A 25845-nucleotide genomic window follows, 5' to 3' on the forward strand; every position below is an offset into this window, starting at 1 on the left:
CGATAAGGTGCACAGGGAAGGTAAAGATACGGTCAGTTGCTGCCAGACAGAGCTCCCCAGAGACATTACAGGGGCCTGAAAACAGAGAGTAAGTGGATGTCCCAAGGCCACTGCAAACATCTGCAGCAGTGCAGTGCCGCGCTGAAGGCAGGGCCCCGAGCACAGGCCTGGCAGGCTAAGGAGCTACGAACAACCACCGAGAGTCCAGAGGTTCACTGTAGGCTGTCTCACTGGCTTGCCACTGGAGAGGCAAACCTTGCCTGTTGCTCCTTATTACAACCTCCCCGAACGTCAGTAATTTGTGGGGGGCCTTTTCCTTGTTAAAACAAATGATTGCAGGGTTCTCAAAAGCACAGCTGACATAAAGGATAGTAAGCCTTAGAATTAGTTACAAAACTGAGGTCCTCATAACGATTTCCTTTCAGTCATATCTTATTATATCCACATAACAGAATCCCAAGACAGTAGAAACTGTCAGTATGCAAGATGCTCTAAGACTCTCTGAATTAAACCCTACTATTGTCCTAAATTATAGATAAATTTCTCCCTTTACTTGGTGATATGCAACATATTTTTTCTTCAGGGCAATTATATGATGTCAGCACAAATTATTCCTTTCCGCACAGCGCAGATGATAGGACCAGAGGCACTAAAGGAGCGTACAAAAAGCAAATCTGAATTGACAGAAGGAACTGCTTCCTTTGATTTGGAAATAACAAATTTGGCTGTTGCATGCTAGGTAAGGCAAAGGAGAGAAATAAAATTTGGGACATTGGTGGAGCTTTAAAAACTTCACATACTTAAAAATCAAAATTCAACTTTGCATTCTTGCTCTAAATTACAAAAAAAACAATAGAAGTGCCTGTCTTTGGATGCTCATATCCCTCCATTAAATATCTAATGATGTGCAAAACTGAGATAATAGGTTATTGTCTAGTAAACAAGGGAGCTCTATTTGTGGCTTGGAAAAAAAAAAAATGAATATAGAATCTCATTTAGAATGCTTTCTAGATGGCTTCCTATTCTTTCAGTTTTTCCTAGTAGACCAAACCAGAAGAAACATCAGAGGAAATGCTAGAGGTCAGGTGTTTGGGAAAGGTTCACAAGACCTATATGAGGCAAGGCTTGCAGGGGGTGATAGCATCTTTTACTAGATCAAGTAATACAACCAGAAAAAAAAAAGGCTGTCAGGAATATGGCTCTAAAATGTTTTTGTTAGCTGATATACAAATACTTAATTTGTAAATCCAAGAACATGGAAATACTTCATTATCTTGCATAATTTTCCCTTATAAGCAATTTACTATTGCACTGTATGCACTAGAAGTCAAGCTCTCGGTTGCCATCTGCCGTTTCTTTGTTTACATTTCACCATTTTGATCAGTGTCACGAGGAGTTTTAAGGAATTGTTAGGAGCAGGCACAAATGCTGCTTCCACAGACAGCCTGCCAGAGAGAGGTGACTGAAAAAATTCTGGGAGGCTTTTTTAATGAAATGCTGCCCAGCTATTCATATAGAGAATGTGTAATGCACTCTCACTCCCCAAATAATCCCAAAATAATACCAAATACCTTTTAAATGACCTCAAGGGAAGTCACTCATATTGAAATTTTTAAGCTTATTGCACTTCTGTATGTACAGAACCACATGCCCTATACATCTGTCCTGGCCTTATTTCCTTGCACGTAGCATGTTTAATTTTTAAAGAGTTGATAGACATCGAAAACATCCATGTTATCTGTTAAATACTTTCCAATCAATAGCCAGGTTTGTCAGTGCCTCTAAGAAGGTCTGACATAAAAATCACAGTAAGCTGTGTTCCATCAAACCGAACTAAAGAATTTCTGCTTCGAATTTCTATGCTCCTGTAAACAACTATTCTGGAATTATCCGCTTCACTCTTCTCAGACCCTTCCCACCGTCTGCACCTTCAGTTTCAGTATCTGCCAGAGGCAGAAGCAGCAGGTGTTTCTGCCTTCTTACACTGACTAAATTTTTGTTCTCATGGCTGTCTGTGATTCAGAGCTCCACACAGGAAGGTTTCACGGAAGAGCCATGAGACAGCTTTCTGCTGGGCTACAGCTGACTCCAAACAGGGATCCAGCTCTCATTGGCAGCAACCATAAACTGTTTGGCCTCCCCCAAAACTTTCTTAAACCTTACCTGCAAATAAAATCCAGTTTATGTCCTGCCAAAGTAATTAAAATAAAAAGGAATCTTGCTAACAACCCCCAGTGCTGCACTGAAAGCCTGCGTACTTTAAAAGTGCAGAAGCCTGAAATGTTGAAGCTGGAAGTCCAGCCAGTCCCCAGCGCTTTAATGGGCTTCTGCCAACTCTTAATGTGATTTTAATGATCCTCCCTTTGAAGCAGTGATAATGCAGGTTATTGCTCAAGATGTGTTCATCACTATAGCCACATCTGGGTTTTTGTCTTCAAGAAGAAGAAAAAAACAAACAAAGGGATTACAAAGTTAAAAGGACTTTAATGACTATCAGCCCTGATGAAGCAGTATTTATTGCCAGGTTAGCTTCACGACAGATAGAGCCAATATATCCATTCCAGACCTTCAATCCCCTTCAAGATCTGCAAATCAATTTGGAAATAAATCCAGAAAGCTCTCTGTAGCTAACAACAGAGCTCTCTGATGAAAGACGACTTTGTGTTTGCTCCCTATTAGTGCCCTTTGGTAAGGGGCAGGTAGCATCTACCTTGCTGCCACTGCAGAGCAGCCAGCAGTGATTTCACAGAGCCATGTGAGCTGCTGGGAGAAGATCTGTGACAACCCTTAGGAATGCTCCCTGACCAACTCAGAGCTGACCTATTCAGCTGCCATGGGGAGGCAGGGCACCTACGAGAGGGAGGCAAACATCTCTGCTGATAGCTCTCCCTTCCCTGGTTCAGTGCATGTATTAAAGAACAAGCAAAAACCTCTGTGGTATTAGAAATTAAGTGTGAAAGCCACAGTAATGCTGGGCTTCCTTCTGCTTTTATGATTCCTTTTCATTCCTTGCCATCCTAGCCTTTTACAAACATTAGTTAATTCTCTGGCAATCCTTATCTTTGCTTTACAACCAGGGAAGCTGGAGCACCGAACAGCAATGGTATTTATCTAGACAAGACCCTGGAGACTCATGGTAGAGCTGAGAACTAAGTCCCTGTCTTTCGGCTCTCAGTCTTGTATCCTAAACCCTTCCGTTTTCTGCACTTTCCAAATTACTCATCCTGAAACGCAGCACTTCTAAATAAAAAGGTAAATGTCAAACAGCACAATTGCCATTCACTGTTTTCCTATTCCTCTGTTTGCTGGGACAGGCAGACATGGGTGCTCTGATTCCCTTCATCATGGGTGTGAAACCGAAACCTTTGGACTCCACTACAAACAGCTGTGGGTTTTTTTTCCTGGCACACAGGTTATCTGAATGACAGAAGAATAACGCATGCATGCCAATGCCCTGCCCTAAAAGCCCCAGTGTACAAAACACCCATTACTAACCTGGCATGGGCCCAACACAGTGAAAGCAAGGAAGGAGGTAGCAATGGGCAGTTCTGCCCCAGTGAAGAAGAGAGATGTTCAGAAATCAAGGAAAATTCTTCACATGTTGCAATGATGTGCTCTGCACCACAGCACTTACGGGTTTTCCAAATGACCATTTATGTAGCAGAGAGCTTTCTATTGCTATTAGCACCCTGCAGAATATAGAGGCATCTTGAGAAGAAAAATTATTTTACTGCCAAGTAAACAGGGATCCTCCTAATACAATTCTGTCTGGTGCAAAATCTGCCAACCTCAGAGATAAACCTCACACCACACTACAGTGAGCATGATCTGTAGGTCTGGCCCTGCACCATTAAATTCCACATGCACTTGGATTGAAAATATTGCATGTGATTTACTCATAACACCTACTTTTCATAGTCAGTAGAGCTCTTCTCAATAGCTTACCACAACTGGTAGAAATTATGCAGAAAAAAGCAGTAGTAAAGCATAATTTTAATCTGCCTCACTGAATGTGTATTTGCCTTAGCACAGCCTAATTACTCTTTCTTGTCTTCACTCTTGGGACAGGTATGGTTTATTTCACAGGAATGTTACACACTTGTAAATGTTGCCAGCCAGAGTAAACAGTGAACAGGTATAAATACTGAAAAAGCCTTACTAACTGACCCATAGGTTTGGTTTGATAAAGCAGAATAAAGTAATTGGGATTAAAAGGGGCGATTCTAGTAAATCTACAAAGCATGCTGTAAACATTAATAACATTTCACGGGAGCTCTGTCAAGGGATGTAACACATTGCTGTCACAGGAACGCTGGAAACAAGGCGACATTCACAGTGATTTGGAAGGCAAGGAAACATGGTTTCTTAGCCAGAATAATGTAGCAAGGTAGATAAACAGAAGAAATAGAGCTACTTACTCCTGGAATTTACTTTTAGAGTTTTTACTTGAAAAAGTGCAAGCCCAAAGAAATATTACACTGCATATAGGAGCATATTGGTATTGGCTAAAATGTGTTCTTAAACATCCATATATTTAGCCCCTTTTTATTAATTTCAGAAAAAAATACAGGCATTACAGAAATGACCACGGCTTCATTTACAATGTTTTAAAAGAATGTATAACTGCTTGCCACCAGACTGATACCCCTACCAAAGTCAGAGAAGAGCTTCTGAGCTGAGGTGAGCCTTTCTGAGGTAAGCATCAAATTCATTCTAGATATTAGTTTTGGGATTGAAATGAAGAGAGAGATTGCATCAGTGATCAGGAAAGAACAACTGACCAAAGCTCATGGATGAGACCCTGAGGAGAGCTAAAATCAGTGACCAAACCACCACCCGAAAGAACAGAACAACCACTAAGAGCATATTTCAAACTCAGGCAAGAGCTGCAGCACATACCAGCAAAAACTTGCAGTCAGCAATAGCAAAGGCAGCTGACAGACTTAAACAAATGGGCACAGATGCAGTCTTGGAAAAGACAATGCAACTATCTGAAGATATTTCTAGAGCACCTGATGTCACAGAATTGAATTTAAGCACCAGGGTATAGTTTCTTTGCTCTATACAAATTGAAAGCCTCCTGAATGAAGGAATTTGGATAATTTTCAGACATAAATGACATCACGGTGTTTACCACAGCCTTCAAATGGAGGAGGCTGGAGGGAAGACAATAACTGAGGTCATGAGAGTTACAGATGAGTGGGAATTAACTCCCCAGGATATTTCAGCTGCTGCGGTATAACACAGAGAGAAATGGTCACAGAGCTACCTGACCCAAATCCACTACGTATCTTAAGGAACGAGATGAGCATCATGATGTGGACCAAGAAACGTACAGTGAATCAGTACAAAACGTGGCATTTTACTGCAGTCAGCCAGTCGGGGACTACTCTACTTAGAATCTTCTCCCAGATTGCATTTTCCACTGAGAGAGACTTGATCTACTGAAGCCTTAAAAGCGCCTTCCCCAAGTTGGAATTTTAGTTCATCTCCCTCTTTTGTGCATGTCAGCTGTACATTTTTAAAGAAATCAATAAGATCTCCTTCTGAGGACAACATTGCCTTACATGAACTGGCTACCTAGATTTCTGTTACTGTGCCTTGTTTTGGAGCGGCACTTTCACAGGTCCCCCTCCCCTCTCCTCCCTGTGACGTTACACCATCTCACTTCTCAACAAGTGCAAGATTATTTCCATTACCACAACACCAAACATGTTTACAATCTTTTAAAAGATGTTTTGTACTTTTCCTTCATATCCCCTAGAGACTTCCCCTAAGCAAACTTGAAGGAAATTTCTGTCTAGATTTTGGGAACATCTTTTCTGCCAGTAACATAAGCATGGCATACATAGTGGAGAAATCTATGTTTTATTCAGAGTCGTTATTTTCTATAATCAAGAAGAGAATTTAGGGTCAATCCCCAAATCTCTCATCCTTTTTTTTTTTCCTATCAGTTGGAATTTTACATAACACAAACAGAGCTAGAATTCAGTCTTATGTCTGAATTTCTTTCAGATTCCATTCATGATTTTTCACATAGAAAAGTCTCTCACTATCTTAGTGATAACATTCATCTCCATTTTTTTCTTTAGCCTCCACTAAATTTTCAGTTTGATAATCAGGAAATATTATTACACTGAAATCCCTATAAACTGCCTGTCTTTGCTCAAGACAATCAAAATCTATACAGAGGATGGTTTCTATAGATATTTTTATCTTTTAACATTTATTCAACTCACTTGAACAATCACACTGTCTTACAACATGAAAATTCTGCCTACATATTTATAAGTTTGCTTTTTTTTGATCTTCACTATGTGATATCTTTACTTCAGAATAAAAACATTTCAAACGATGTCTTGGCGTCAATTCAGTAATGTTGTTTAGGGGTTTGGTATAGAGTGTTTCAATGAGGTTACCCCCTTAAAGCTCTAATTGATCAGCTGGGCTTAATCCCTCCATGGTACAGTTTATATGAGGAGTGATTTAATGGAGATAAAGAGTTACAGCATCACAAAATTTAGATTAAACGACTCACAAACACTGATTAATCTGGGCTACATGAGTGAACAATGAACATGGGCTTCCCACTTCTACCATATCCAAGGTAACAGATCACCACAGCAGGAGAAAAATACAGCTTTGAGTTCCCCAAACAAGTGATAATATTAGACTCAACTGTTTTGTCCCCAAATAGGGAAGCCAGTGGGCTAAATTATAAGACTATCCTCAAGCATTTCATCAAACCTTTTCCAGCTCCTGAATCTACCCAGGCATGTCCAAGATGATGTATCCAACAGCAGACTGCTCTTTTTGAATAGAGCACTAGTTCACTCCCACTTCAAACCTCCTGAATCCCAACAAACATACATCTCAGATGTACTTCAAAAAGCAATATAAATATGTGTGTGTTTGAAAATTTACACTTTCAGTGGATACATTAAGACATCGTGAAACTGGCTTATTATTATACTGGTACTCCTCAGCACAGAACTGAAACATTGGGCTGTATGTGTAACAGGCAAGCCTGCAATGAATCTCAAAGCATGTAAGAGGAAGCAAAAAAGACTGATAAAAATAAAAGCATCAGCTCCAAAATAGCATAACACACCGTCAGCTGCTGCTTCTGCACTGCTTTAGAAAACACTCTGAACCTGTTACACTTGTGCAGTTTGTAGGTTTAAGACGTTGATAATAATCATTTAGTGTCAGATGCTTTACTATTACTGCCTCAAAGAATCTACAAACATAACCCACCTGCTAGCTCATAAAGCATATGGTGATGACTTTAAAAAATAAACCAGAAAAAGGAAAACATTTTTTTCCAGAAGTGACTTTGTCTACCATCAGACATATTCCTGAAGTAGAAAGGTGGCTTTTGCATTGATCCTTAATCATTCATATTTTGACAAGGAGAGACAGAATCACGTCCATTGCTACTGAATCATTTGCATGCATCATTTGTGTTATTGTCACAGTACTATTAGTGGCAATTCTCTGGAACATTTTTTTGGTTTGGAGCAGACTGTAATGTGATGATACACCAGGCATCAACATACGGTATCATCATTGTTCAAAACATTAAAGGAGTGTTATTTATCTGAAAATTTGGTAGCATCCACAGCCCTGTTTCACACTGTCATTTACAAAAGTGTGATACCATGATACAATGCCTGAAGACAGCCTATCACAAATACTTGTCCATGTTAGTCGGATCCCATTTGGGAAGGCAAATATAAGTACAGAGGTGCTGTAAGAAGTGGACTTTATGACATTATTTCACATGTAGACATGGTCCACCACTGTAGAGTATACCTCTGGATGAAAACTAATTATCCCATACAAAGCATCTACTAATCAAAAAAAAAAAAAAAAAGGGCAAGAAAAAAGAGCTTATTAAATTCCAAAGTTTTAGATTACAATATACCAAATATTCCATGCATCCATGCCCCTCCCACTGCTTCCTACCAATAGTTGTCTGGCAAGAGGACCTAGCTAGTGTCATCCAGCTGACAGTTAATGGAACTACAGTGCCACAGTTTTGTTTTGCTCTGCAGACTTACCAGTGCTGTCGTGTGACCTTCTTCAGTGAGGCTACAGCAGTACAACTTATCTCAAAAACATCAGCAACCAGAATGGCTCAGGTACCAATCTGGTGTGATTCTGGTATCACTCATCTCTAATGGAACTGTAAGTAGGCTTGCAGCGAAAAAAATATTCCCAAAAGGGAGAATGTTAACCCCAACACGGCTGTTCTAATGAGCTTGTTTAAAAAGTGTTGACTAGGCAAAACTATGATTTTAACTACAGGGGGCCACAATGGCTATTTGGAGAACTCACGTATCAGAAGTTTCATTTTTCAACTGATCAGAAAGCCAAGTATGCCTCGATGTTGATGAGATGAGCCAAGACCTTGACAGGTATCACTGAAGTTCACTTCGATGTAAGGTGCTAGAAAAACAAAGTTTGCCATTAGTTGACATCTTCTGTAGCAATTTTCATCCAGCAAGTGACAGCTATTCTGCAAGCACAACATAAAGACGGTCTTCTGTGTTTTGTAAGGCCAGTATTTTAGAAGATGATCTGAAGTCCCTTATTGATCCAGTTTAGACATGAGCTCAGCCCTGAAATTCATTTCAATATCACAACTGCTGGAAACTAATTTTTGCTTTCCACCTGGAAGCATTTATTTTTTCAGTGATATCCCTCTTATCTGTACCTGCCTCACTAAGGTGAGCAACTGCACTCCAGGCTGCTTCTGCTTTGGAAGCTCCAGCATTTCTGATTGGTTCTTTCCTAATGCAAGTGGAAACTTCAAATCACTGTGACAAATCCATGAAAAGGATCTGCCAGTTTTCTTGTGCACTTGGCCATCTTATATTCCTCATGTACCTAAAAGCTTTAAGACTGTAAGACATGCAAAGCATTGCAGCACCAGGAACAATCCTGAGTGGATGGCTCTCTGCCATGCTATTCTCATGCTTGCACAGTGTATTAACATGCAAATCCAGAATAGTGCATATGCTAATGTCTATGAAAAGACTTGTCATTTCAGGATATCAACTTAATGAACAAGTGGAATTCTATAATATCACCCTAGGGAAAAGGATTGCATAGCACAAGTGATCAAGGAAGCCCTTCAGTGACCTGTTGGTAGGAATGAACAGACATGAATGGCAGAGGAAAGAATATGGCCAAAGAGAAGAAACACAGCTGTGGTCATTCTCCCTGTCTATCTTCAGCTTCAGCAGCAAAAATCAGTGAACGATCTGTGACTCTGGCTCTGTGACCACCCACCACTTTGTTGAATCTGTCCCAGTCAGTTTTGTTATACCTTGAGCTGCTATTCAACTCTCAAGCATCAAGCAGTGTAGACTGTACAAGTGCAATGGCTTCAGGGTGCATACATCTGTTACTCCTGTGACTGTTGCTGAAGCACAGAGGTCTGGTTGGCAGATGTAAGATTTGCCTTTGAGGATATATAGGTCATACATCAGAAAGTAAAAACAGAGAAACAGATGCAGTCTTTCTTCCCCAACAGACTGGTACTTTGTTCAACCATACCCATAACAACTAAAGGCGCAGCTCCTTGAGAGCAATTTCCCGTACAACATTGCTTAGCAGCGGGCACAAGAGCGTAGCAAAGTCTGATGGTAGAGGCCTTTGATGAGGTACAAGCGAAGCACACCATGGTGAGGAGCTAGGAGTGAAGGGCTCAGCATAAATGGTTTCCTTGGCACATACTTACTAGAGTTTGTGACTATTAAAACAGAGCAATTTGCTGTAGGAAAGTTCAGTTTCAACATGTGCTTTCTCTGCTTTCCTCCAGCTTTTGAAGTACTATGTTTTCATTGCAGTTAGTCCATTCATATGCAATCACTTGGATTGCACTGGCTTTTTTCATCCAAGCAGATGTCCCCACAGTGACTATTCTCCTGTTTGTCCCACTGAAACCATTCTTTTCCTCCCTCAATTTCCACACTATTTTGAAAGTAGAATTCTAACCTCCTCTGTAAATCAACTCCAGCAAACACAGAGAGAATAAGAGAGAAAAGGAAGTGATGAAAGCATAAAAAAGACTTCAACTAACATACAGAAGCCACCACAAGGGACCTCTGACACCAGGCTGGACCTAATCATTATCTTTTAAAGTAACAATTAACAAAACACCATAAAGCTTAAGAGATTATAACTGAGGGTGTTACATTAAAGGAGATTACTCGAGATTGCAGGTGAAGAAAGGTGAGAAGGTACCAGCCATCCTTCTCATGATGGACGGTTGAAAGCTTTTTAAAGAACTGCTGGGAAGCCTCAGTGGAGGATATGGTATAGTTGACATACCTTGAATTTTCAGAGTAAGGAAAGGCAACAGTTCAAGCCACTTCATCAAAGCTGACTCATAACAGCTTGTTTTATCTAAATAGAAGTCCATGCAGTGAGAGCTTTTCCATCTGCCTCACTGAATCCATCCTCCTCCCCTAAAAAAATGAGCCCAAACCAATCAATTTACTCTTCAGACATGTAACATAGATTGTAGATAGTACAAAAAAAATAGAGTTTATTTATTTATTGTACTCCCTTTAATGGTAGCTCCTTTAAAGACAACAAAGCCACAACATGCTGGTCTGTTTAGTGAGGAAAAAAAAAAACAGGTGGTGGCTACAGTGCTTAAAGGGAAGGCAATGAATTGCTCACTGCTACACAGACAGCTTGCCCCAGAATAGCAGCAGTTACCTGTCTCCAAACAGCCCCAGTTAGACAGTAACTGTGCTTGATGCAGAAGTAAAGATTAAGGGTCTGGTACATACATGGGTTATGCTGGTAAATAAGGAATGCCTCCACTGGGAGTTAGACTGCTGGGAGATGGAACGAGCGCAGAACTGCATCCTGTGGCCATCATATGCAGAGAGGAATTTCAATATGGGGATAAAATAGTAACTAGAAGATCAACTTATGTTTTCTAACCAGGAACTTCAGTCTGTCCTACAGTGCTTCCAAAGGACACCTAAGCTCTTCTTATCCTTTCTTTCTATACCTCTTCCCATGGCAAGTCCCAAAACATGATACTCTATACTCTGCTGAACCCTTCAGCTATAAATGATAACTTCCATAAAATTCCTCTAACACTGCTCTGGAATGTCTTTATGGCTATTGGCTATTTCTCACCAAGCTGCATTTGCTTTCTTCTACAAATCCTGTCAAATGCTAATGACAGCAAATTCCCCCTTCCTCTCCAGCTGCTCCCAAAAAGCCTTTTAGAGGTCTATTTTATAGAGATCACATGTGCAGGCCTTGGAGTCAAAGAGGGCTGGAAACAGGCAATGGACTGTTTCTCTTGACACAGAAGATAAGCCTCTGCTAGGGCTGTAATTAATTGACATGACTTTTACTAACAGGTCTTATGGCACAAAGTTATATCCAGCTCTTCCCACATAGCTATTCCCACCCACTGCATTTATTAACCAGAAATCCTTCTAAATGTTATCTAGTAGCATGAATTAAGCAGTTGTGTTTTGCAGATCATGTTCCCTAGCTTGCTCTTTCATTTCCTCTTAGTCAACATTATCACATTATGTTCCTCTTCTTATGTGCTTTTCCTCTCCACAAAGCTCTTTAAACAGCTGCAAAGGGGGAGGGACCACTATGCTTATGAAAACTCCACTTTGCAGAATGCTTCTGCCAGGTCCTACTGTCTGTCTCTTTCCAGGGATTTAATACCTCCAAGATTCAGGTTTGCTTTTACATCTCTTCCTTGTGCAACCCTGACAACAGAGCCTACTGCCAGCTGTCTTAATTGAAGAACAGTAATCCAGCTCTTCTTTTTATTGCCATGAGGAATACATACACCCTCTTTCTCTTTGTAGTGGGCTCCTATTATTTTAACGGTAAGTGATCTTTTCTTTCAGATACAGTTTGCAGAACAGTGTTAGCTTTCAGGGCTACAAGATAGGACGGTGATATAAGCTCTCAAACCATTTGTAACTACCACCTCAGTAGGCTGCAGACTTTACGAAGATGCATGAAATTGATTGTTTTAGTGTTGTTTCTGGCTCATTCGGTATCAGCAAATCCACTAGGATGCATATGGACAGGCAGTAAGTTGGACATAAAATGACAGAGCAGTAGGAGATGACATTGATAACCAGTAAAGAATGTTCCTTTAGATGCTCCCAGGATTATCTGTGACAGGAAAAGCAGGTATTGCGTTTAGAATGAAAAAAGAAAAAATGAACCAAGACATAAAGCATAAATTAAAGAGATCTCACCCTTCTGTACAATTATTGACTCGAGCTTGTGTTTGCAAAGTTCTTATTTCCTGATTGTTTGATTCGTACATAATTAATGTTTAATTTCAATTGGAATACATAAATATATATTTAAAAATATAAGCATACATTAAGAACATTTTCTTTAGTCCATCAGGATTTCTTGCCTATGTTTTAGCCAACATGCACAGCTCAACAGCAGCACACAATAGTGCATTTACCTTGGGAGCATCTTCCCACGGAGAGACTCCACTGAAGTGTTTGGAGTGAAACTGGCTGAAAGTGAACTGGGACAAAAATCACATTTTCCTATATGTACCTAGTCAACCTGCAGTTTTGTTTCTTCTGTTACTGAAAGCCAACTTCAGAAAACACCTGCTTAGTAACAACTGCGAGGGCCTACTTTAGATTACACATTTTTGAATCTATCAGCATTGCCTTTTTGTTCGCATTAATTGCAGAGCAGAAGTTAAAATAGCCTTTAAAATACAGTAAATTCACTATTACTTCCTTAGGAACAATAATCACTCCAAAGTAGTGTGCATTGTCCTAAGACGCCATATAAATCTTTTTACTCAGGAGTACACTGAGAAGTAACAACATCACTAAGTAATTTCAGAGAAGATAATAGGATTGTCTTATTGCTGCATCCTACGTGCTCTTTCCTAATTATAGGTGGGAATTTGGTATGTCACCATTTTCAACATAAGCCATTTGCAAGAGAGGAAAGACCAAAATGAAAATAGGTTGTGCAATATATTATTTCTAAACTATTATTATTTCAACAGTTATTAAAATAACTGGTTAGGGAAATGGGGGAAGCATGTCTTATGTTAAATTCTACAATTTAGACAGTGATAACAGTGCACTTGCCTGTATTTGTCGACACTGCTCCTTATTCTGTTCTGTGGAAATCATGCCAATGTATTTGTCACTACACTGAAAATAAGCAATACAGCACAGGCTGAGGAGTTATTTCATTTTTTATATTTAACTTAGACCATGTAGAAAGGAAAGTTTGCACAGGGTAGTGAATCAAGTCTGGTTTTGTTTCTTCTACTATGAAATGGAAAGCATCCTAAAGCAATTTGTTTTTAATGGTAATACCCCTACGCAAAGAATACAAACTTATTGCAGAATCTGTGCTGCAAGTTAAGGGGTAATCTGCTTTCCTTGTCATGGAGGAGATGTGTAGCATGTTCAGTGAAGCTATGAAAATTTCCCTAGCTCAGGATCCATCCCAATGTGTTTTCCCTATTACTACTTTCAGTACACAAATACACTTTACCCCCAAATAAGGGCTGCTTCATCATTATTGTTAAAATCATTTCTCTAAAAGCAACGTTTTACTCTCTGCAGCATTTGTGGTGACGACTGCTATTTGGAAAAAAAGAGTTTGTGAGGGAAAAAAGTGCACTTGCATTTCTTCCAACTCTGAGGAGAAAGACAGGAGTTTTCAAATGCGCAACCACTGACATCATGAAATGCATATAAGGACAAACTTGAATGCCTGGCAATTTTGTTTTCGCTAGGTGCCATCTGGTTACTATAAGATTGGTAATGGAAAGTAGATTATAAAAATTATTCAAGAGCCACTCATTTTTACACTTTATTTACAGACAGATTAGTCCTGGCAACCTTTAAGGCAGGGCACTGCTGACATCTAGTGGCATGTGATACAGGCAGCTAAGTGAGGTAGAGTAGCCTCTCTGACCTTAATTTTTGATGATTAAGTTCTTTAAGGGTTGGGATGGCATGACAATTTTGTTAATAATTCTTCATTATAGGAACCCCTTCCCTAAGAACAGAGAACAGTGTCTCAAAGGGGTTCATTATTTAACAGACTGTTTTTATAATTAAGTCATGGCAGTCATTCAGTTGCATAAAGTTTATTGACAGAGTCAGTACTTGGAAATCTGAGCTGTTCTCATCAGACATGGAGACCCAGTATGTTGTGATTTGCAGACCAGATGACCATGACTTCCCAAATCAGGTTTCAGAGAACAAGCAGTGATTACTGTAACTTCAGAATTAGATTTCTGTAAATATTCTGCAGTTTTCACTTTTCTCACTGCTTAGGCAAACACTCCATACACTAGAATAAATACAGAAAGATGGGAACACAGTGAAAACATACTTAACAATTCAAACAAGAATTCACTCTTTGCTAGCAACATTCAGCAACCACTATATGAAACAAACCAAATGACAATTTATTTATATTTGAATTATAGCAGTCAGCTTATGTCACTTATATATGCAGAAGCAGCACAAGTATTTGCTTAAAAATTAAAAATAAAATAAAATAAAAACTAATCAAGATTATCTCTTCAGCTACCATGAGGCTTTTCAGCTATCCCTGTAAACACAAAACAATCCATTCCTGGAACGAAGCCCCATTTTCTACACAGTATAAACCTTAGCTCCATCTTAATTGCAATACAAAAGAAAAAAAAACAGAATCTGGAGCTTAGCAAGGATCAACATAGCTTTAGCTTGATAAGCCTTTGATTAGGCAGGCTTACACTGGGGATGAATATAACATTAAAATATCACATCGTACTAAGGTTTTCATAATGACTTGTGCAGGAGTACAAAGCAAGTGTGAATCACAAAATAAACGAACCCAACAAACAGAGATATTTTCCCAAATGGCTTGGGATGTACTTGAGAAGCCTGTTCTAGAGGACACTGTTACAGTTAAGGACGTGTGACAAAATCTGTGCTACCAATGACGTAGCACATACGCCTTTTAAGAGAATTAAAGCATGCCTGCTGTTTATCTCATCCTTTCCCCACAGCTTGAGTAAAAGCTGTTCTTAGATATGAAAGATCTGTTTGATTAAATTTTCTTCCATGTCTCCTCACTTTCGTACTGGATCAGAAACAAGTTCTTATGGTATTTTTATATCTGAGTGTAATTCAAAATTACCAAGTTTCAAGAGAGATTTGTTCCCTCTAGCAACTTACAGCCCAGTTCACATGGAAGCAAATATGCTGTAGAGACACGCTTTTAATTTCTGCAATTTCAAGGGTTGTTAGGTGCCCTTTCCTACTGAAGAATCATACTATTCACTGGACTAGAATCTGTTTTCATTAATGCCTGTGTCCATCGCTGTCAGGTGTATCACACAACACAGAATTACTCTACATACAGCAGAATCTCTCTCCTGCAAAGGGACAATACTGCTGGCAGGTTGTTACCAGGACCTTTGTCATCAGTATTATTCCATGGTCAACACTGGTTTGAAAAGTCCACTACCATGCCATAAAAACGCAAACACGAGAACATGGGACCCAGACACCTCTTGAGCTGTGCAATAAGCCACCCTGCTCCACAGGGAATGTTCAGGCTTGTTTGACAGCAGCCTGCAGATACTGTATTTTGCAGTTACTGGACTCCAGCTTTAGCTGTCTAAGATTTAAAGCATTTGTGCTAGTCCATAAAGCAGGTTTCGTTTCACACATAAAGTAAGGCTTATATTAGTGCCTCTGTATTTAATATAAAATTATTCTGAAACAGAAACATCACTGGCTACCAAAGAGCTCCCAATCCTTAAAAATACCCTATGACTCCTAGAGCTCATCCTCTGGTTTTCCCTACGCAGATCAGAGTCTTCCAATTTATACCTGTGCCTGCAACTCTTTCCTTGTCTCCTGTGACAATGAAAAGTCACACCCAGACTCCCTCCATTTAGATCTTTAGATCTTTTCTTTAGAAGAAACATTCTTCCTGTGTTATTAAGAAGGTGGGTTTCCTCCTAGTTTCTGAACGCACTCCCAAAAGTACCTATCAATCTGAGCTTTGCATTTTACTGTGGGGAAAAAAAAAAAACATAGGGCCCTGAATTATCTGCTTTTGATCTATGCTCTGTGAAAGACAGTTGGTTTCAGCAGAACAGATACTGGTGCAAGCACCGTATCCTTCTGCTCCTGCAAAACGATGGTCTTTAGAAAATCAAAAGCCCTCATTACTTCATGAAGATGATCCGACGCACAGGAATTCCGTGATCTCTGCATCATGCCACTTGGTGTCCCTTCCGTAACCCTGTTATGTGATGTTTTACAGGAAGCACCGCAGCAGATGCTGAAGAAAAGCTAATGAACCACCTACTGAGTCCTGACAGGTACAATAAGTTAATTCGCCCAGCTGTCAACTCGTCCCAGTTGGTATCTATAGAACTGCAGGTTTCCTTGGCACAGCTCATCAGTGTGGTAAGCTCAAATTAAGCCATGCCTTTTAGTTCATTACTATGTACACAGCACTCTAAGTAAAAGCTAGATTGGTGTTACTCTGTCCCCGCTATTTTCTACTTTGCATAACATGTAGTAGGCAGGGCTCATATGTGCAATTTGCAGGTTTTATTTCAGAATGCAGCTACAACAATCTATGCCTAAGGACAGCAGCCAGATCTTCATCCAATACAATCCCACTGATCAAAAATCAAGATCTTTCTCCGGATTCAGTAAGGCTGCAGTAAGTTACACCAGGTCAGGATCTCTCCTGGGCTGTGCACATAATGTCACTGCTTGCCATTACTCCTTGGGCTGTCGCTGGACTCCCTGACAAATCATTCCCTTTCCAGATTTCTTGTAGGCCCCCTTTGGTACTGAAAGACCGCTATAAGGTCTTCTGGTAGAAACTCCTACTAGTTCCATGAAGATGAACCTCCTAGATAAGAGCTTACATGGCAAACCTTACATTAACCCTACACAAATTCTTCTAGAGCTTTTTGGTGGCCAAAGTTTGCCTCCTGTTTCAAATCAGATCCACAGGGGAAAAAAAAGAGCTTGCAAGGGAGAAATTGTTCCCAAGGAGTGGCATACACACCAGTCACAACTGTCCTTGTTAAAAGCCACTTGGAGCTACCTGCTTGTGGGGTTACTATACATTATCATTATGTGCACAAAGCCAGGCATCTACCAGCAGAGAACTGCCTGTTTTGAAATACACCATGCAAAATCATTCTGTACAGTTGGAAATATCCTTGAAAGCCCAGAAAGAATAAATCTCATTACTGCAATAAAATGGAACATTTCAGAGGACAGCTTTTCTCTGTCTCTTCCCCTGCAGAATGAACGGGAGCAGATCATGACTACAAATGTCTGGCTGAACCAGGTAACAAAATCCACAAAGGCACGATCTTGCAAACCACAAACAGCACTGCTTTCACTACATCACAGTGATTGTTTTGTTTGTGCTGGTCTGGATACTCCCATCGCTAATGTATAATTCTTCTCCTAGGAGTGGATTGATTATCGTTTGGCTTGGAAGCCCTCTGACTATGAAGGAATAAATACGCTGAGAATACCTGCAAAACACATCTGGCTGCCAGACATTGTGCTTTACAATAAGTAAGTAAAACATCCCTAATTTATACAGACAGTGAACAAAATGTTAACCACGGATTGAGAAAAAAGCATCAGAACCAATGATACGGGTCTGACAAAAGTCTGAAACTAAATGGTAGACCTTTTAGCCAGTATCAAGTACATCTGACTGAGGTACTGGCCTTAAAGATCATTTCAGCAAAATCGGGGCTCTAGGCAGACAGATTCTAGCAGACCTGGGGCGAGTCTGCAGCGTGAGTTGTTACAACACCAGAAGATCAATGAGAAGGCTCACAACTGAGACGCAAGTCTTTATCAGATTAGAGTACTTGGAAAGAATGAATTGTAAGTACAAGCACAGCTGCACACTGACCAGGTTTCAACAAAGACATCTGGAAGTCTATCAGACATCTTAGGCACTGTGCTACATTTTTATCTCCTACTTTTTCTCTCCTTCCACCACAGACTATAGGACATAAATCTGCTTCAAGCTCACAGACAACAGAACTCCATGAGTAAATATTAATGTTCAAAACCAGATTATATTCTATTTTCATAAAGCATTCAAAAGTCAATTATAAGAATACATAACAAATCTGTCAACATTTGACCCCACTGCTTCACAGTAGTAAGAAAAATAAAACCTTGGGGCTAGAACATAGTTCGATTTTTCTTTCAGACAAACAACTGCTGATTTTTTTTGGTTTTGTTTTTAAGTCTCTAGCAAAGCCTTGAAGTAGATAATATCAAGTTTTTTGGAAAACAAACAAACAAAAACCACAATAACCAAAACTTATAATACACTTTCATGATACTTTGAAGACCAATGAATTCATGAACACAGGATGGTTTACTAACATGTACAGATGGGAAACCTAGGAAGTTTATATATAACTGAATTAAGTCCCTGGAATCCTACTACTGGAAATCAGATTTGAAAAATATTTGAATACTAAAAACTATTGTATTAGTCACAAAATAATTCAGCTAGTGGATTAGGATGTACTCTGCCTCGTCAAATCTTGTTCTGCTAAATTGTGTCCCCGCCCCCGGCTTCTTTCTTCCTTATTCCCCAAATAGTATCATTTAGTGGATTGTAAGAAGGGCAAGGAACATTTTTTAAAGGCTTCGTAAAGTACAGAAACAAGCTTTTAGCCACACCATATTGTTTTGTTTTTTTACATCAGTACAAAGCTTCAAATTAAAGTTTTAGGTTTTAAATAGGAAATTAAAGTTTTAGAAGACCAATCCCCCTGTAACTTTCTTCTGCTGGAGCAGTGTTTTGTAGGCAGGAGTCAGTCCATGGTGGTCCTAACAAGGAAAACAGATGAGCATTCCTGCACCACACAGCTCTGCCCGAATGCAGGCTGCACAGAGGGCTGTGGAGGACACTGACACAGCACCAGCAGCTTGGCCTCAGTCTCCGAGCTCAGGCAGGGGCAGCAAGCAAAATCACCTGCATATTCTCAGCCCAGAAGTCTGTGCAGTATTATGGCTTAACTGTAAACCTAACTCAGGGAAACAGAGACATGAGAGACAAGATACAGTTTCTTTACTAAAAATACATATACATATACATATATATATATATATACACTCATTGACTGGCAACCAACTAAAGACCCTTACACACTGTAGCCTCTCACTTCTGCACTTGTTTCACTGCCTACATGAATTAGCTGCACGGGTCTCAGCTCAGCAGTGCTAGGCTCCAGGACGTCTGCATCGCCAAGTGTAACCAATCTGGAGAGCAGCTATACATGTGCCAAGCCTTGGATGCTTGCGGCAATTTTTTGCTCAGAAAAATCAACCTTAGCACTGAAATAGCTCTATTTTTATGACTTGTCAACAGACAGGTTATTCACTAGACTTTCTTATTAACTCCCAAGGAGCAAATTTCCCATTGGAGTAAAAGGGTGCTATTTAATCACAGTCAGTTGAACTTCCTTTCTTTACACCTTGTATTTGGTATTTTAGTTTTGCAGATAACATATTGTCTCTAAATTGTATGCGCTTCTTTACAAATGTAGCTGTTTATCCAAAAGGAAATGGGATGTATCTAGTCCAGACTCATTTTTGCAGCCTAACAAGTGTCTAACCCACTTTTAATAAAAGCAATTGAGTTTCCTCTTCCGTCAATAAAGAGTCACTGAAAGTTCCTCCTCCCTACTGTTACAATTTCCTTGGGTAGCAGGACTGGCTGAGTTTGAAAGGCGTTGCATAGCATGCTTGAAAAGATGCTGTGAATACACTAAAAAACACTAGATTTCAATCAAATTTCTCACAATTGACCACATTTCTGCCTCAGGATACTTCATAGGATAAACAATCCCATGTTGTTTGCCCAGAAACACTGGGAAAGAAACCGTACTGACTACTGACTGATAATGATCCTCTCCCTGAATTAAAGGAACCATCATAACACAGGAGACTCTCCTGGTGGAAGTTCAGCATTTGGAGGAGATACAAAGCCAAGATCATTTGTGGGCATTAAGAACCCTGTGGCTTGTCTGGCCTGGTTTTGTAATATGTAAGCATTAACTGGAACAAGCCAATCAATTATAAACTACATAATTACATTTCCTCTGCCTGCACTCTCCCTGCATTTCTAACTAGCACTGCACATCCTTATTTCCTTGTCTAAGTCATTTAGGAGTGTTGTTGTGTGCTCTTAACAGTGGCTGTGTTCCAGACCAAAGGTACCTCTGTTTTCTTGCTGGATGATCTCATTTTTACTCAGCCTTCAAAGATGTAGTAAGCCCTAATTACTGTAAAAAATATTTAAAAGTACTTCCAGTTCTTTGGACAAAATGGACATGCAAGTTTATTATTTAATAACCATTTTATGAAAATAATTTTCTGTAAGCATTGGACAAAATATCAGTTTTCTAACTGGGAGAAATGCAGCTATCAAATTATAGCTGCCTACAACACAGATTTCAAAACTGAAATCTTCCTAAGCTTTAATTCTAGCAACAACTGAGGCCCACAAGACAAAGAATGCGAGTTTTTCTGTTTTGAATTGTTTTTCCTTTTAATGTTTGATGGTCTTCTCTCCTTTTTCTTCTCCCTTGTTTCATTAGTGCCGATGGCACATACGAAGTTTCACTGTACACAAATGTAATCGTACAGAATAATGGAAGCATTCGCTGGTTGCCTCCAGCCATTTACAAGAGTGCCTGCAAGATCGAGGTTAAGCATTTCCCATTTGATCAACAAAACTGCACCTTAAAGTTCCGGTCTTGGACATATGATCATACAGAAATTGATATGGTACTAAAAACTTCCATGGCAAGCATGGACGACTTCACACCCAGTGGAGAATGGGACATTGTAGCACTCCCAGGAAGACGGACTGTAAATCCTTTGGATCCCAATTATGTCGATGTGACATATGACTTCATTATTAAAAGGAAACCTCTTTTCTATACCATCAATCTTATCATTCCCTGTGTGCTAATTACTTCCTTAGCCATCCTGGTGTTCTACTTGCCTTCAGACTGTGGTGAAAAAATGACCTTATGCATATCTGTGTTGCTTGCCTTGACTGTGTTCTTACTGCTGATCTCCAAAATTGTCCCTCCAACATCTCTGGATGTTCCGCTGATCGGGAAGTATCTCATGTTTACAATGGTACTAGTGACCTTCTCAATAGTTACCAGTGTCTGCGTACTCAACGTCCACCACAGATCTCCAAGCACTCACACTATGCCTCCTTGGGTAAAGCTGGTTTTCCTTGAAAGACTCCCAGCCTATCTGTTCATGAAGCGTCCAGAAAATAATTCTCCACGGCAAAAGCTGTGCAACTGCAAAAAGATGAGAGCAGAGAATCTTTCCATGGACCCATCCGTCTTGTACAAGAACTCTACTTACTTTGTGAACACAACTTCTGCCAAAAAATATGATATGAAAATCACTGAGACTCTTGACAATGTCAGCAACCATCAAGATTTCAGGTTAAGAACAGGCATGAAATTTTCTCCTGAAGTCCAAGAAGCAATTGATGGAGTCAGTTTTATAGCAGAGCACATGAAAAGTGATGACAATGACCAAAGCGTAAGTAAAAATGAGAAATCATCCTGGTCTTTCCAAACTTCATCCCTTGTCCTCTGTAGCATGCTGTTCTTCAGAAAGGAGATTTGAATTCCCTAGCTAGCTTGAAGATTTTAGAGATTCTAGCCATAGGTTGTCAGATGAAATAACGTTTGCCATTAAAACAACTTAATGAATAGTAATTTGGTAAAGCCAATGCTTTCCTAGAAAGTAACTTGGATGTTTCTAAAAAAAAGAGAATGGTGGTTACCCAGTAAATCAGAAAACATCCTCAAAAAAGCTGCATTGTGACATTCAAGTAATGTCTGGCAGGGGGAAAACAAATACTGAGTTCCAGGTCTGGGAGAATGCCATTTAAGAATATATTTCCCCAATGTATTCAGAAAGACTTTAACATGATCAGCCCATGTTAACCAGAAACAACGTACCTGCAGCTCAAGCTTTAATTTACCTAAGTACGCACAGAAGAAGGATTTAGTAAAATTGGGAAAACAACTTGCAGACACCTTCTTCGTCCTAAGATCTCTGTCCGTAACTGAGCAAGACATTATGTTGCTCTGTTATGGCAAATACAGTGGGTAGAATCAAAACCCTAATGCCAGCAGAGATGTTACTTCTTCCATTTGAGTTAAGTTATACTTGTTATCAGCTATGAGAAGTACAGGATTCAAGTGTTGCTGGTGTCCTGTTCACATGCCCTACTCATGTGTAACTAGCTAGCACACTGAAGCTGATATAAATACACTGCACATAACGCTTGGAAAAACTCAAGTGGTTCGGATTTGTTTAGACCACCGTTAGGAAAAACTGTCGGGCATCCTCTCTGTGACCCCGCTCAGTCCCAGATCCCACTCAGACTCCAGGTTCTCTATTCCTGCTGCACTCTCCCTCCTTCAGCCCAGCAGACTAAATAATGTTATAGTCTGGCTTCTGATATTGCAGAAGTCCCTTGAGGAATATGCTGCTGAGTAGTTCATGTTTTCTATTAACTGAAATTACTGTCAATATAAATAAAGAAGATCAGAAGTTAATGTTAGACATGAGCCTATACATATTGGAACTGACTGAACAGAAGCACGCTTTACAGAGCAGGAAAAAAATATTCTAATAGCTCAGAAACTCATGCAAGAATACGTTGCATATTAAAGGATCTACAGAGCCTCCACTAGAGACTAAGAACAATTTCTGAGGATATTTCATGCATTAAAAATGAACTGAATGCTTTTTACACAGGGTCTTCTGATACTACGTATCATTGTTTTCTGGATTCATAAACTTAATTTCTGCTATCTTCATTACCACGCTCTGATAACAACCGCTCATGTACATTTCCTACAGCCTCTTTTCAGAAGTGCACAATTCCCATTAGCAGCAGTGGAAATTAGAAGGGTGCGCTGAAAGAAATCTATATAATGTTCTAATGTAAGACGTGAGATAACTGACGAGTATGGTAAAGTCACTGAGGTGATGATGTCCCACGTGTAACTAGAATCAATGACAGACGAGATGCAAATGAAGATTGATGTATTCATCTTTTACGATAATAGCCTCAAAGTCACTTCAGGTTGAGAACAGAAACTAAGGCTCACATTGTGTTTCAACACATGCAAGGCCAAAGGGATTTTAATAAAAACAACAGTACTAATACACATTAAAACCCTTGATTAAGAAGACTGCTGATAAGAGAAGAACTCAGAAGCTAACCTTGTTTAACAGCAGTAAATACTGTTTGTATTTGTCCACTGAGATTAATAGCATCTGCAAACTAAAATTAAAGAAAAAATTCCTTAATTGGATTGTAGTGTGGGTCCTTCCGGACTGACACCAGGCACTGATGCACCAAAGACATCTTAGATAAATTTACAGTATTTTTCTCCACTGCTCAGAACGGTTGCAGGAGAAAGAATCCTTCCCAAGTCTAAAGTGATTTTATTCCCTGAACCTTGAGATTTATTTCCTTTTGTTTTCATAATCAAAGACTCTGCATCAGCAAGAGGAAAAGCAAAAGAATATGACAAATTGCTAATACCTTTAATTGGCTTTTTTTTCCAGGTCATTGAAGATTGGAAGTATGTTGCCATGGTAGTGGACAGGCTGTTTCTCTGGATATTCGTCCTTGTTTGTGTCCTCGGGACTGTTGGATTATTTCTGCAGCCACTTTTTCAAAACCACATTGCTGCCGTGAACCCTTAGTTGTCATTTAAAACTGTCAGTGCCTACATAGATGCTGGGTCTCTTTTTGCTCTGTTTCCCCTCTGTTAAACCCGGACTGATGTCAGCTGAGTTGCTCTCACATCAGATTTATGGTAGGGATGTGGAAAGTAGAACTTGACTTGCTAGATTATTGTGATAGGAAAAAATCCAAAAACATTTCTTTTTTTCCAACAAGTTCAGTACTTCTGGTGGTATCTTGGCCCTTTTGTCAATTGTTTGACGTCTGAACATTACAGAGAAAGGCATTTACTGTACAATATGCCAGCTTGGCTCACAAGGATTATTTATTAAAAGGTATTTTATATACATTGCTTCAGGAAAGCCATTTTCTTTCCTTAGAATACTGCACTCTCCATACTTCAAGGAAGGTATTTAGTTCTTTCAAATGCATCAAAACTATTTGTGTCTGATTTATATAGAGCTCGACAGGTGGAATCACTGTTTAGCTGCTTTGAGTGTGATATTTAAGACTGAACAGAGAAATAGAGCCATACCTCTGAGGTAACCACTAACAGGTTTCTCACCTTGCCATCTCTGCTACTAGATCAATCAGCAGAGGCCAAATTAACATATCGTTAACAAACGTTTATATGCTCTGTTCAATGATGAAATATAAATAAAATGTAAAATTTCTCCTTTATACAGATTTAGTCCTGAAATGTTCCTGCAAGTTTAACAGCTCGTGTAAGTAGGGTTTACATATGCTTTCACGAATCTAAAGGCTGAAAGAAAGTCCAGGAAAGCATCTAGAGGACACAACAACCGTGAAAGGTGGCTGGAATGAGGCTAGACACCTGAGAACAAACATACCTGTGCGTTTTGCTGAGGAGATGTTAACGCAGGTTTAAATACCACCCTCAACAAATTAGCTATGAAAGCTATCATTAGCTAACACACGTACAGTCTTTAAGCCTTCAGCAAAGGGCAGATCAGGGCCTAAGACTCCCACCACAGGACAATCTCACCAAACTTTGTCCCAGCCAGCTCGTAACCTCCACAAAGAGAAGTGGGCCGCTGATTCAAGCTAAACCAACCTCAGCTTTTGCTAGGGACGCTGTCAGGACACAGAACAATTTCACCACCACTGATAGGTACAACTAGTGACTGGTGAACAAACTGTTAAAACCTACTAGTTCTTCTGAAAGGGACCTGAGGCCGACCTGTCCCAGGGGAGGATTAGCAGATAGTTAAACGTGTATTATTCAGCAAGCTGCCGGTGAAGACACCTCTGGTTTATTTGCCCTCATCAGAACTAAGTGACATCCCTACCTAGATCACTGTTCCCTAGCAGCTACAGACAACTGCACATTTCAACGTGCCAAACCAGTCACACAGAAGCCTTTCCAACTGTTCAGAGATAATCCAGGACGTTTGCCGACCCCTCCGTTCGCTCCTAGCCCTTGTGCTGAACACACCCAGCACTGCTGCCACCCCTGCCCCCTGCTGCAGCCCCACTGCTCCCAGTGCCACCACCTGCAACTGGAGTGCTTGAAGGGGTGTCCTTCCCCAGGGGCCTGAGCACTGCAACACAGCAGCTTAAGAAAGATGCACTGAAAAAGCAACTGAAGTGGGGTGGGGAAGGCTCCGTGAGCAGCAGCATCATCTCCCCCAGGCCGTAGGCTAGAAGAAGGAAAGGCTGTAACACTGTCACCCTCCCTTCCAGTCCACTTAGGCTGTGTCCTCAAGCTGTGCCCTGAAGGACAGGGCAGGAGGGTGAAGGAGGCCTGTGGGACGGCCCTATTAGTGCTGGTGTGCCCTGTGACCACCAGAGCTGCCTCATCCTCCTCTCCCAGAGGGTGTCAATGCTCTGGTTCCCCCCCCCCCCCCCCCAACATTAACTGTTCCGGGAATTTCCCATGGTGCCTGGTGGGTGGTGTAGAGTTGGAAGGGATCAAACCTTCCTCACGCCTTCTCCCTCTTAAATGTCTTCTCCCTCTTAAACCCGAATAGCAGAGCTATTTAGCTGCAGGCAACTGTGAGA

General features: G+C 40.2%; 1 protein-coding gene and 1 long non-coding RNA gene across 25 annotated transcripts in view; one reads left to right on the top strand and one right to left on the bottom strand.

Moving 5' to 3' along the window:
* Positions 1–25845, bottom strand: part of LOC125185065 (uncharacterized) — a 106792-nt gene that overhangs the window by 73734 nt on the left and 7213 nt on the right. For 20 of the 23 annotated variants that reach the window (XR_010834306.1, XR_010834301.1, XR_010834299.1 and 17 more), the window contains exon 3: positions 8341–8451. The exons of the other annotated variants lie outside the window; for them this stretch is intronic. This is a non-coding gene — a long non-coding RNA (uncharacterized lncRNA). The remainder of the gene's footprint in view (positions 1–8340; positions 8452–25845) is intronic. 23 annotated transcript variants of the gene reach the window in all.
* Positions 11636–24637, top strand: CHRNB4 (cholinergic receptor nicotinic beta 4 subunit). Of its 2 annotated transcripts, XM_013177510.3 has the most exons (6): positions 11636–11885; positions 16336–16481; positions 17341–17385; positions 17512–17621; positions 20681–21653; positions 23703–24635. In XM_013177510.3, the coding sequence occupies exons 1-6, from the start codon at positions 11831–11833 to the stop codon at positions 23841–23843; spliced, it is 1470 nt and encodes a 489-aa protein (XP_013032964.1). In that variant the 5' UTR covers positions 11636–11830; the 3' UTR covers positions 23844–24635. The 2 variants fall into 2 exon arrangements, with proteins under 2 accessions (XP_013032964.1, XP_066860197.1); XM_067004096.1 differs by lacking the exon at positions 11636–11885 and having other exon boundaries at positions 16344–16743; positions 23703–24637.

The sequence above is a fragment of the Anser cygnoides genome, chromosome 11 (genome assembly GCF_040182565.1).
Source record: "Anser cygnoides isolate HZ-2024a breed goose chromosome 11, Taihu_goose_T2T_genome, whole genome shotgun sequence".
Classification (NCBI taxonomy): Eukaryota; Metazoa; Chordata; class Aves; order Anseriformes; family Anatidae; genus Anser; species Anser cygnoides.